The following is a 13807-nucleotide window of genomic DNA, read 5'->3' on the forward strand; positions in this document are numbered from 1 at the left end:
TGTTGCTGAGAAAAGCAAGCTAGAGGGAGAGAAGTATATTCTTTTTTCATTTTTATTAAAATACATCTTCGGACAGGCTTTGAAGCTTTCCAGCTTTCCAGTCAAATTAAGTGAAAGCAGAAAGCAAAAATAACCCGTAGAAGGGAGAATGACTATGAGCTGCCAGAAAGCAGCAATTGTAACAGAATGCTTTTGTTTGTTATAAAGAGACTAATGGCTGTTTTGGTAGTCATTAGACAATGTATAATAAATTTCTGCTATATTGCATATTTTTAAAGATTCCTAATTTTTCAAAATCTGCTTTTGCAAAGTTGAAAACCTTAGTTACAAATCTCTTTTTGCTTATCCTTCTGTTCAATTTAAACAGAAATAGTTCTTGCTCAATCAAGCTTTTCTCTGACCGGTTTTCCTGTGACTTGCATTTGAAATAGTATCACCTCTTGGAGGTTTAGTGATTATTGGATCAAGAAATGTCTTGGCTATGACAAACAGAAATATCTGAGCCTTAGCTATTATTAGCAATGTTTGTTCTCGTTCTTCAATCTGTGGCTGGGCAGCTACTTTCCCTTGATATTTATCTGACTACCATTACAAAAATTTCAACCCTTGTCCAAATCCACCCTGGGGAGCCAGAGCAGACATTTAATCCTATCTTTTGTATACCTCCTCCTAAATTCGCTGTAAAGGCTAAGGGGAGATCTTATTGCTGTCTTCAGCCTTCTCACGGAAAGGCAGAGCGAAGACAGAGCTAGACTCTTCTCGAAGGTACATGGTTATAAGACAAGAGACAACAGATGCGATTTGGAACATAAGACATTCTGATTAGAAATCAGAAAAAAAAAATCACCAGGAGGGAATTCAAATACTGGACCAGGGGCCCAGAGAGGTAAGTGCAACAACCATCCTTGGAGGTACCCAGCTCTCAGCCTGACAATGCCCTGTGCAACCTGACCTAGGAGGAATCGCTTGAGCAGGAAGTTGGAGACGATGGCCTCCAGAGGTTCCTGCACCCTAAATAATTCTGTGGTCGTGTAATTTTGTTTGACCTGAGCTATAACACTCAGAATTGCCACCGTCCCATTATGTTTGCATCATATGCTTGAGCACACCTCTGAAGAGGTGAAACTCTTCTTGCCTGGCAACATAAAGTAAAAGGTGAGAGAGAAAATCTCTTGAATAGCTGCAGGATAGCATGGCCAGGGGATCTTCTGCAGATTTTCATGTTTGCAAGAAGGGCAAGAAAGAAACCCGTGAGGACTGGGAAAGAGAAAGCTGATGGCAGCTGGGTCAGGTCATGGCAGTTTAGTAAGCTGGATTTTATGCGGGAGTCCTCCCTGCAGGCTATGGGGGCTGTAGAAAGCTTTTTCTTAGAAATGATGTAGCCATCCTGTCTATGAAGAAAATTTTCCAAATGTGGGTTAAATGTAGGTGACAACATTTCTGCTCTCATATGTCAGAGAAGGCTATGAACTGATTTTTCCTAACTTGCTGAATCCCATGCATGTTTGCCCAGTCTGAAACTTTCTTGCTTTTAATCTGATGTGGAGTAAAACTGTCTTCAAACACAAAACTTCTCCATGAGGGAAACCTTTGCAAGGCAGCCCAAGGGTTACAGAAGCTGGCTTCTAAGGTTGCACAAAGTATCTGGTCCTTTCTGTGACAGAAAAGACAAAAGTTCATATGCAAAGACAATTTCAGTTCTCTGTTTCCCCAGATTTTCTCCTTGGGCACTGCAACAACTTCCCATTGTTAGAGATTTTGAAATCAAGATGGGGTATTTCTCCTCTAGTCCTTGCTCAGCTATTAACCTTCAAGCATGAATTTCACTGGTTGAACTTCTTTCACTGCAATTATAAGGAGGCTCAGACTATACTAGTCCAATAACACCCCTCCAGCCCTAAATCTTGTCGGAATTCACCCCTCTTCAATGTTAAGGAAATGTTGTCTTTTTTTCTTTTCTTTTTTTTTTTCTATGTGCTAAATTGTGTACTCCCTAGGACAGGAAAAGCCTTGCTTCCCTTCTTGGTACAGTGCTTGACATACTGACATCCTCTAAAGGTTACAACAGTATTAAAATAAAGAATGGTCTAGAGGCCAGAAGCACCCATAACTTTACTTCTGCCTCTTGTGCAAACCCTTCTCTTTAATTACTTAACTGCTATTTCTCTGCTGATATAATACTTTATTATTACCTACTTTTCTTGAATGCTCATCTGATCCATCTTAATGTTCTTTTAATATCACTTGGAATGGGATAATAATCAGCTTGTACTTCCCCAGCACCTTTAATCCTGACAGGTCCTACTGCACTTAACAAGGGGAAAAGGAGACGGAAAGAACTTCATCCACTGAACAGGGCAAGGTCATGCAAGACTGAGAAGAAGTCCTGACATAACTAAAGGTTCTGGGGTGTTTGGAGGAGCAGGTTTAGCTCATGGCCCTGTACTTGTGGAAAACACAAACCACCCTTGAACTTTTAGTTCATCACCCACATGAAATTGCCAGGGTAGATGCTGATGTGACATGGGTGAAATACCAGCAGGATGTCTGAGTGCCAATGCTGTATAATGTGTCTTCATTGGTTCCATTCACAGGGTTTTCTTGTCTCTCCCAATGACTGGGAACTGGAGTAAAAACGGGACAGGATCCACCTGGGTAATGACAGTGAGCGCTGTTGGGAGGATAGGTGCACATGGCGGTTCTCAGGGGAACGTCTTCCTCTATCAAAGTACCAATCAAAGAAAATGATCTTCACATCTTGGTCTTGACTCAACTAAAGGAAGGCAATGTCTGCGCTGGGAAGGTTGGAGAAAAAAAGATCACAGAAATGAAGTCAAGAGATGAGGATCTGAGCAAGTGTTTGTGTGACACGAAAGAAAGCACCAAAAGATCTGAGCACAACCTGTATACATAGCTGGGAAATGAAAGAAGCTTAAGCTGAGGGTAAGGCTAATGCCTTGAGTGACAGTGCTGGCCCAAGAGAAAGGCAGAAAAAAGGTGGACACAGAGGAAAATGCCGGATAAAAGAAATCTGAGGTGATGCCAGATCGTTCAGCAAGAGAAGTCTGGGAAATAGAAAGACATCTGGGGTTGGACTGAAACGAATGAAACCTGCAGAGCTGGCCTTAAGGGCTGGCATAATGGAGGAAGTAGACAAGCTGGAGAAAAATGGGAAGGACAAAGAGAAAGGAGCTTTGTGGGATTCATTAAGGGACTGTGGAGGAAATGCTAGCCATCTCACCAGTGACAGAGTGCCTGCAGAAGCAGGAGAGAAATAGGTAGGTGGATCAACATTTCAGGCAGGACTGGCTGGAGGCCTGGATCTGCCAAGAAAGATCATATTCAGCCTTACTGGGAGTGACTTTAGTTGGGGGCACAGCATAGACACCTGAAATGAAATAATGGGGATCCCTTCTCCCATCCTACACATGGCAATATGTGAGCAGTGACAGGAACAGTGCCATCCATAAGACTCATCTCAGACAGACAGGGGATCCTTAAAGCTGCTCCTCCAGCCTCTTCCTCCCAGCTCTCTCCAAGACTCCGGGGAGAAGAGCTCAAATCATTAATGACATGGAAGATTCAATAGAGTGAATGTGTACCGCATCTGCAGGCCTACCTGGAAGGGGCTGCTGTTATGGAGAAGACTGAAAAAAAGAATGCAATTCAGTAGGGCCACATATAGCTCTTCCACCAAGGCAGCAATTTCAACTGCACAGATCCAGGATGGAGGACTGACCAGGGAGCAGTTCTGAAGGACATGGAGATTATATGGGTTCATGAGTTGAAAACAATCAATAACCTTTTGCTGCTCAAAAAATAAATTAATTAAAAGAGAGGGCAAACATCAGCCTGAAATGGATGGCGTATGTTATCTGTTAAAGAGGACTCAAAACCTTTCTGCACGGCTCAGCACTGACAAGGACTCAAAGGGATAATTGTTTCTTACTTTAGACGGTGCATTTAAAGCAAAATATGGACCATCTGGTGAAAATCCAGAGGAGAATATCAAGGATGATCAGAGGTCTAGAAAACATGTCATAAGAGCAAAGGTAGATTTGGGATTGTTTGGCCTACAAATGAACAAGGAGCATGACTTTAGGTGTCACTTCAACTTGTACAGTCCTCAGCAGATCAATTTTTGCTATATTTACATCCAACTACTGGATAACACCTTCAATTACTTGCCACTTGGAAAAAAAAAGCAAAAGGCAAAAATAATCTGCTGCCCTCCTAATGGGCAGTGCAAGAAGAAATGGGCTGCAGCAGGAAAGATTCAGGTCAGACTTTATATAAAATTTGCTAACAAGAAGGATCGTGAAGTCCTAGAACAGAGTGCCTAGGGACAACTGGAGTCTCCAGCCACGCTTACCCTTAAGAACTGGATAGAACAGCCTCTGTCAGGATTTTGGATAGGTGGACTAATTGATCTCTTGAGACCTGGGCATTGCCTAGTGCTTGGGCAGGATCAGTGCATGGATTAAGTAACAGAAGCTAAACCCACACAGCAGCAGAGGTTATTCTGGTAGTCACAGGAAAAGACTTCACAGAGGCTACAGCTTCCGGGCTGCCTCCATCACATGACGGCAGACACCCTAAAATGCTCAATGCACTACAAACCTTAAAGATGATTCCAAATGATTTGTATTTTCTGCAAAGGTGACCTCTTGGCCTTACCTTTAACATAAACATAATGTCAACCAACTCCTGGTGAACTTCTGCTAAGAGTGACATGTCACAATGGGACACCACAAAGACAGTAGCAGTCTTTGGCCTCCGTACAAAAGAATAAAACAAATTGCAAAACATATTTTTGGTTACCCTTCTTCCATTCTGCACCATCCCTTCCTTCATTCCCACCCAGGAAAGCAGGTTAAACTTATGTGACTGTTATGGGAGATGACACTTAGTGTGCCACCAGTGTTTGAGCTGCAGATACAGGGTGCTTGGATAAGACAGTAACATAGACCGCTGGAGAGTAGAGCCAGATGGGATGGGTGGTCTGGTGAGATACACCAAGGTCTGGTGTATCTTTAGACTTTGACCAAGATGAAGAGAAGGAATTGAGAGAGAACCACCAAAGAACTTAAAACCATGACAGAAGAACTGATGTGTGAGGATTTCAGGACCTGAGCCTTGTCATTGGAGCCAGTCCGCACACCAACATTTTGCCTTATCTCATCACTTTTCACAGAGGGGACGGCAACAGCAGATTTATTACCCGCACAGGTTTCCGGGTCTCGCTCTTATTTTCCTCACCAGAGGAAAGCCATCACTCATCACTCTTCACTGCTAACAAACTAATCTGTTCTACTGTAACCACTGATAAAGCAGAAAAGGATAAAAGGTCGGTTGTTAAAGGATGGGGGAAGCTAAGTAAGTCTTCAACATCAAGCAACACATTTTAGGCAAGTAACCCTGATTAACAAAGGAAAAGGAAAAAGATAAAAAGTTAACAAGCTATTCTGTAGTATTTGAGTCTGGTTTTCCATGGAAACCATACCATTTTTCTTTTTTTTTCCTTGTCTAATGGGGTACATGATCCTGTTAAAGCTTTGGCTCCATCTGAAGCTCTGTCCTGCTGCATGGACTCTACAGTGTGTAGTGCCAATAGCTCAACCTTTCCCATAACAGGACACTACTAGTTTTCTTCTTCATCCAGCTGGTTGTCATGAAACTTGCAGGAATTTAACACCTTTCAGATCTGAACTCCCTGCTAAACCTGACTGAAATCAGCCAGTAGGCGTAGAGGAGAAGTGATGAACATATAGTCTAGCAGCTAACACCTTCACTTGGCTTTTTGACTTTAGTAATCAGCAATTAGAGAGACGGGTTGGCCACAGACATGGACCAATACTGATTGTGGTCTATCTTATTTTCTTACTCCAGGACTAGGAGTGAGGAAAACATAACCCATTTTTCAGTTCAGATTATTTTAATTCAGTCCACATCATTAAATCAGCCCTCCCCATGGCAGGTATTCTGCTGGGCGTTAGGGTGTAGCAAACTGCCTGTGGAGACTGAAATGCCTCTTTAGCAGGAGACTGGTGTGTCCTCCTTCTCTGCCCAGCAAAAGGAGGGGTTTAGGTGTGGGGCTGGTAATTCAGCTGCTGTCTCTTGCATAAAAATAAACTCATATAGCATGATCTCCAATTGGTTTATTCCTCCCCTCAGCAATGGATCTCTGCGGGCATAACCTGAAGGGCTGCTGAGCACTTTCAGCTCCTTGTGAAGTGATTCAAGGACAGCTTCCATCCAGAAGCCTTGGACCAAGGCCTGTTTCTGGGAGTGCAGTCAAAGTTGGAAGCTTTACAGATGCACTCACCTTGCATTGACTTGGAGCTGCGTGCGCAGCGGACACATAGGACACACAGCATCACAGACATTATCAATCATCCAGATTCTGGCACAACCATATTTCTGACTTCTGGACCATCCTTGAATGGAAAAACACCAATGTGAGGAAAAGGCTGCCACAGAGGAGGCCCTTGCTGTGAATGAATATTTGCTTGAAAGACAACCTGAATGCAAGTCAGTTTTGTACAAACAGAGCCCTTCCAGGAGCAAGTGTTGCCTTTGCGGGAATAACAGTGACTTTACAGATGCAAACAAAGAAGCTACATGCTTTTGCATTGCTTGTTCTGTCACTAACTGACATCAGCCACTGTTAATCATGGCCTGAAATGTGTATTTAAGAAACAGTGACACAAACACAGACAAGTTCCTTCACAAAGCCTTTTATATGGGTGAAAGTGAAAGAAAAGAAAAACTGCTCCTCAGGCTAGCTGGTGGCACTGAAATAAATGGGTCAGGCATCAGAGTTTCAGGAGGCACAAAAGGTGAAAACCCTGTCTCCTGGAGCAATTAAAAGTCAATGGGATTAGTGGCCTTCACTATTATTTATAGAAACCCCGCTGTGTGCACAACATTATTGAAATACAGGGGTCAAGTCCCTGCTACTGGACGCCTACCCTTTTGCTGTTGAAGTTAATGGGAGCTTTGCCAATCAACTCTGTGGCAACAGAGTCTAAATCTAAAATAGATGACATCCTGGGCTCCCTTCAGTTGATGGTTCAAGCAAAGCTTTTGCTGAAGCCAAAAAAGTTCTGCCTGCACAGTAGAGATTTGATCCGGGGACAGCTGAAAGAGGAACACTAGCCATAGAGGTGTTGAAAGTCAAAGACGGGAAAGCAGAGAGGTGGATTGAACGTCACAGGAAGCTTTTTCTTCTCCTTTCTGCCACATATTTCAATATACAGATTGAAATCTAAAGGGCTGCATCCCAGGATCTCTTAGACTTCATTTTTAGCAGGACCGGCTGTTTTCCAATGAATAATTCTCCTTCTAACACCATGTAAATGAATCATGTGGGAACACACCTATGAAAAGGACTCGGATGGGACTCCTGCACTGTCATTATGTGATTCAACATGTTCGAAAACAGTGTGCTGATGTTCTAGCCAGTTTAGACAGATCCCACCAAACACCTGCATCTCCTTTCCTGAGCTTGCCCAGCTTTCCACTTGCTTGTAATGCTACTTGTGCAGTTGTTTCTTCTTCCTCTCATTCATTACTACCCTCGTGCCCTAAATTCTGCCACAGGTTACCTCTTTTCCTCTTTATCTCACTCTAGGAAGGAGGTACCTAATTCTGCCCTGTCTTACAATGTTGTAAATCAGAAATCAAGCATCCCAGTGATTTACTGCACTCCTCTGTGCTACTGAGATACCCAGTCTGTAGAGTGGCAATATTTCCTGGCTTAGTTCATGACTTCAGACACTACCAGATAGCAAGCTAATGATGGATTTTGCGTGTCCCTGTATTTGCAACAGGAACAGGGTTGAGGTTCTCACTTGCTATTTCCAGTGGCACATCCTGACTCAGTGGTACTAAGCAGGCATTGCTCCTACTTGGGACCACCAAGAATAGCATTTTCATCCAGACTGAGGAATTAGGAGCAGGAACAAGTCAGGAATTTCCAGGTGGGGGCAGAGCTGCTTTGCATGTATCCTGGCGCAGTCCTGGTGCAGGGGAAGGGACTCTCTTCACATATGGGGCCATCTTAGCTCCAAAGACATACTGAGAGTGGCAGGTACCTACATTAACGTGCACAGGCATGAAACCCAGACACGCACCTGGAGAGGCAGATCTCACCAGCTGTGCACAAGGGGCTGGTGAGCCCTGGGGCTAGAGACCAGCCCTGGGGCTCTGCTCTTCTTCAGTATTATCCTGATCTCGAGATTCAGACCTAAAGCATGAATTTTACTTTCAGATGTGTTATCATTAATTCCGATGACTCCAGATATCCTTTGGTATCCACACAGCTTTACAACCATTATTAAACTTAGTTAAGCACTTTGTCCTGCTAATGTCCTGCAGCAGGGAGCTCCACTGCTTAATGACGTATCACATAGAAATGCATGTCCTACTATCCATGTAAGTTGTCTTCCCTTCCAATTTCCTTGTAGGTCTTCATGTTCACATATTAATGAGCTGATTTCCCTAAAGTCTGGAGGGGACTTTGGTAAGAAGAATAGTCTATTTTCAAACATTTCTTTTGAATACTGAGCTACGTCCAAGCTAGCAGCCTGCTGGCAAAAGAGTCACAGTCTGTTCTCTCTGATCCTCCTCAGCCAACCAATCCTATCCACACTGACTTTTCAAATCCCCATCTTTATGGTATTTTTCCTCAGAACAGAGAAGTAGAGAAACACAGACAGAAACCGACAGGTAAGAAAAGATGCATGCACACTCTGACTGACAAGCAGTCCTTGAGACACTGATTTCCAAATGATCTCAGTTTCATCTAAGAAAGCTTTTCTATATTTTTTGGCACAGCTAGCACCAACTCAGAGATCCTAAACCCTGCCATACTGCTAACTCCTTGTGACATGGGCAAACACTTCATCTGCTGATGTGAAGGGACTTTTCACCCATGTCTTTTCCTGCTACTCGCCATGATTTGCTTTGAACTTGGATCTATACCAAGCACTAGGAAACATCTGTGAGAGCAGAGCTCATCTTAGTTTCCTTCTCTTGCAGAACATTGTCAAAGATCCAGGAAAGCAGACAAAATTCTGCAAACACAGAGCATTAACCAAAACAGAAGAAAATATTCCAGCATCTTGCTTTCTCACTTTCTCCCCCAAGCTTCGCCTTTCCATCCACGGTCTCAGAATTAGCTGACACAACAGTGCAGGACATTTACTGAGTGAAACATTTGAAAATGCCAAGCAAGTCCCTGACAGGCAATGCCATTACCAAGTGCAGAGTCCACCCCACCAGTTTTCATGCCCTAGTCTTCAATAAAAACAATTGGCCTCTTTCAACTGCCAGACCTAAGCAGAGCTTGCTCTTCGTGCCCTTAAAATGGGAGCCCAGGCATTGCGTTCACCTGGTCATCAGATCCACTCTTTCTCGTTTGCATTACTGATTTCTCCCGAGTAACATGAAAGGATTGGAGCAGTTTTACAATAATGAGATTTACTCCTTCCTACAGCCCTCAGCACATTTCTAAATGAAAGAATCAGTTTACCCATAACAGCCACAAACAAACACGAGGAGCTTAAGATATAAGCAATTCAGTAGCCTGAAGTATTATGCATCTTGGGCAATCATAAATTTAAAGTGAAAATCCCTACAGATTTTGGTTTGCATTAGATATTAAATAAAATCCACTTGTGAAGCCAGATTAGTAAGAAATCTTTTTGGCTGTTGTACTTAAAAAAAAAAAAAAAGATTAAAACATCTTTTGGAGACTCACTGTCATTTTATCTGGGTAAATAAGCTTAGAGTGCCTAACAGTCAATTTATAATGAAGGCTTTTGTTCTTGGTACTGTGATGCAGCCCTGCAAATTTGCCCACAGCTGCAGCAGTTTCAGATGTTTTTGACAGGTAAATAAAACACTGTTTATTTCTGTCATTGTTATTAATCTGCACAGTAAAGAACTAGCAATTACATGTTGTTTCCAAGTGGATATATTTTCACGACAATCTTGGCAAGGGTGGTATGGAATTATGTGCATTTATGACATCTATGGCTGCAAGGGTCTGAAACATGAAGGTCTGTGCTCAGCTGTTCAGCTGGAAAACGAATGGGAAATAAAGGCTACACCAGCAGTAACTACTGTAACAAGAAAGAACATGGAATTCAGGAGTTATCCCTGTCGGATGTAAGGGACAAATAAACCAAACTGCAGGTCTCGAGTAGCACTGATTCAGCTCTCGGTTGTTCTGAACTGTACTTCTAGGGATCTGTGTCAGGATCTGACCACCCTTTAAAGCCCCACGCCTTGGGCCTACATTATGACCGGCACTTCCCAGCTGCTGCAGGGCAAAGGGTTTCAGGCGCTCCTCAAGACATGTTGGTGAAGAAGAAATTATTTGCAGAACGAGGTACTAGTCAAGGATGACTGGCAGAATCCAGCTGTAAGTGTCTTATTATATCAGTCAGGAACTGTGAGAAGCAAAGAAGAGAAATCCTGCTGAAACTCTATTAGATGCCAGTCACGTCTGCTCAGCTTCTCACTCAGGTAGGCTGGCAGATGGTCAGCAAATAGTCCCGCTTTTACAATGCAACCTACACAGGTTTTAAGTGTGAAAATTAGCATCCAATTATTTTCAAGCATTGATGTTCGCCAAGGATGCGAGTTGCCTCTATTTTAATTCTGCTTAGGCTCTATTTGTTCACACACGCAAGCCAATCTTGCGGGCGCTACGTCTCATGTACACAGCAGAATGGTAAGCCAGGGACGAGTACTAGAAACGTGGAATAATGCAAATTCCCAGTCAGGGAGTTGCACAGCTTCCAACTTTCAGAAGAGACAGGGAGGAGACAGTCAAGTGAGGAAGGCATAGAGCATCTCTGAAAAAGAATGATTTCCCTACCCACATCTAAAAGCCTATGGTGAAAACCATCTCTCACAGCTATCGGTCAGCTGCAGAAGCTTAGAGAAGGCTACAGTCCACTGAGCACCTAGCTCTGATCTGCGAGACCTCGGGGTGTTAGGATGAGTCGGTGGCTGGCCCTGCTTCTTCCAAAGATGAATGTGAGCCCATTCCCCACTTTCCCTAATCTCCCTCCCACCCTTGGGCTGGCACAATGGAAAACACAATGACTGCCCAGCAGACGTGGGCATTGCCCTCAGGACTGGCAGGACGTGTGCCCAAGTGTGGCCACCGTAAGGTGTGTGCTGGCTTTCCTTAGCAGAGCACACAGGTCCACCAAGGGGAAAGAAGACTTGGAGCAAAGCCTGTTTTGCTCACGGTCTCAAGGCATTATCTTCTGTGCCAGGATCCGCGCCTAAAATGGGACTGGGTGTCAGCCAAGTCCAACCTCACAGCCCATGCTCGTGCAAGGATCCCTTATCACCAGTGGTAACAGAGCTACCCTGGGCAATAAGGGTTATCTGCATATTATCCGGGCTTGATCCTACACGCAGAGGTCTGCAGCCTTCCCTGCTGCCTGCAGTTGTGACACGTTAAGCACAATGTTGCTGCGTATATTACTGCCAGCCTGAAAATACACGAACCTCTTGTAACTGTCATTAAATGGGGAGAATAACGCCCCAGGCTGGCACCTAACGTTATGGTGAGGTTGCATTTGTGTCATTCTCCTGTTTGGTGGAAGGAAACTTCCCCGGCCCAACCTCGGGCTGTACCAAGGGGCATTTCCAGGCTGCAGCTCCACAGGCACACTTGCGGCCAGCAGTTTCCTCCCCCAGGTAGTGCAGCTGGGAGCGTGGCAGCGTTGGCCAACCTGCAGAGCTCTTGCTGGCCATTCCCAGGCACTGCTGCTGAGGTGGGCTTGCCTCCCGCCACGTGTTTGTACAGACCCAAGTCACATTTCTCAAAGCAAACAGCACGTTAAACACAACCTTTGCATCATTCCTGGGATCGTCACGTCCAGGGCCCCACTTGGGGACAAAGAGCCCCCAACACCGAGTCCGCGAGTCCCCACCACGGCCCTGAGACTGGAGACGGGCTGCAGCGAGGGGGCCATGTAGCCTTCCCCCGCCCCATACTCCCTTGAAGAACCCACCCGGCGCCCCAACCCCGACCCCAACCCACCGCCCTACGCGGCCTCACCTGCTCGGGCCCCTGGAAGCAGATCCTACAGAGCGGGGTGCGGATGCCGCTGTCGACGCTGCTGCCCAGCGAGTAGCGGTCCTCGGCCTTGCCCTTGCCGAAGTCATCCGAAGAGGTGCTGCTGGGCAGGGAGGCCGGGGGCTCCCCGGCGGGGCTCCCCCACTCCTCGGCTCCCGGGCTGCCCGCCGCCCCCCGCCAGCCGGCCCCGCGCCCCCCGGGCGGAGCGGTGCCGCCGGCCCCCGCCTCTGCGCCGCCGGGCATGGGGAGCGGCGGCGGCGGCGAGGGCGGCGGAGGGGCGGGGGGTCTCCGCAGCAGGAAGACCTTCAGGTCATTGAAGAGCATGCGGCAGCGGCACTTGAGGAGGCCTTGGTTTCGCAACATCTGTCTCGGACGGAGGAGCCCGCAGCAGCAGTAGCAGAAAAGGAGAGCGCCGGGTGGTATTAACATGTGCCTTGCCTGGGCTGGAGGAGACGGGGGGGGAAAGAAAGGGCAGGAGCCGGGAGCCCCGAGGTCGGGGGGCTCTGCTGGGGTCTCAGTGCTGCGGGGGGGGGATGCGCTCGCAGGTTGGGAGACGACAAAAGAGGGGCCGGAGGGCGGGGAGGGGGGAAAATCCCCGGCAGCAACCGTGCGAGGCTAGCAACAGCGGTAGGAATAATAATAAAAAAATAATAATAATAAATAAATAAACCGACCGACTCCAGGCTCCCGGGGGATTTTTATCGCCCTCCCCCTCCGGCGGGGTGGATTCCTCAAGTTTGTTTGGCAGCGGCGGGGGGCGCCCAGGCAGCTCCCACGCCCAAGGGTTCGGGGGCGAGGGGCGGCGGCGGCACCGCGGGGTGCGGCGCTCCCGGGAGACAGCCCCGGCTCTGCTCCGGCAACTCCTAAGCCTGGAAAAAAGAAGGGTCCGCGTCTCCGGTGGGTGTGGGGAAGAGGGAGGCCGTGGTTCTGTCGACAGTATTTGGCATCTCAAGTAATTTTCCTTTTTCTTCTTCTTTTTTTTTTTTTTTTTTTTTTTGCAAATAAAAAAATCAAACTCAATCACGCGAGACCCGGTGTGCACCCAGACAAAATAGCAGCCAGTCTGGCTAGCAAAATGCAAAACTGGTAGTTGTCGTTATTATCAAAATTGCCTCTTTGACAAAAAGACCTTCACATTGTTTGTGGGAAAACACCCTACGTTTCCAACACTGTACTCCCAGGTGGCTTCAGATTTTACCGTTGCCTTTAAAAGATTTCATTGTAAATATTAAAAGTCCTGAAAGAAATAATTAGCATTCAGTGATCTTAATCCCAGAGGTACTGAGATAAATATATTATATATATATAATATATATTATATATATCATATATATTTTTATATTTATTTATATATTCTGACCTTCTCTCTTCCAGCAGCTGTCTGGACCACACCAAAAATAATCAGAGCAAAATTGGTGAGGGAAGGCGGCTGTATTATTCCCTAAGCTGTTACCATCCTGGACCGAAAAACCCGTCGAAATCGGATCTATTCTTCGCATGTAATTGACCGGAGAAACGTGGATCTTACATGGTCACGTTTCCTTTCCTCCTTTCACAAAACAGGAACGTCATCAAACGCATTGGCAGCTTGTACAGACCATCGTGGATGGCAAGGCGGCCAGGGCTCTATCGGCGATTGCAGGGACCTCCTTTTGATGCATTGGACGAGGCTCCTTCTTTCTCTCCACCACCGTCCCCACC

The 13807-nt window shown here is 45.9% G+C and overlaps 1 protein-coding gene across 1 annotated transcript in view; it reads right to left on the reverse strand.

Moving 5' to 3' along the window:
* MARCHF4 (membrane associated ring-CH-type finger 4) overlaps positions 1-12535 on the reverse strand; it is an 88883-nt gene extending 76348 nt beyond the window's left edge. Inside the window, exon 1 of the mRNA XM_035571075.2 lies at positions 12089-12535. Within this exon, the coding sequence (XP_035426968.1) occupies positions 12089-12535 (447 nt within the window). The remainder of the gene's footprint in view (positions 1-12088) is intronic.
* Positions 12536-13807: the final 1272 nt, after the last annotated feature.

The sequence above is a fragment of the Cygnus atratus genome, chromosome 6 (assembly GCF_013377495.2).
Source record: "Cygnus atratus isolate AKBS03 ecotype Queensland, Australia chromosome 6, CAtr_DNAZoo_HiC_assembly, whole genome shotgun sequence".
NCBI classification, from domain to species: domain Eukaryota; kingdom Metazoa; phylum Chordata; class Aves; order Anseriformes; family Anatidae; genus Cygnus; species Cygnus atratus.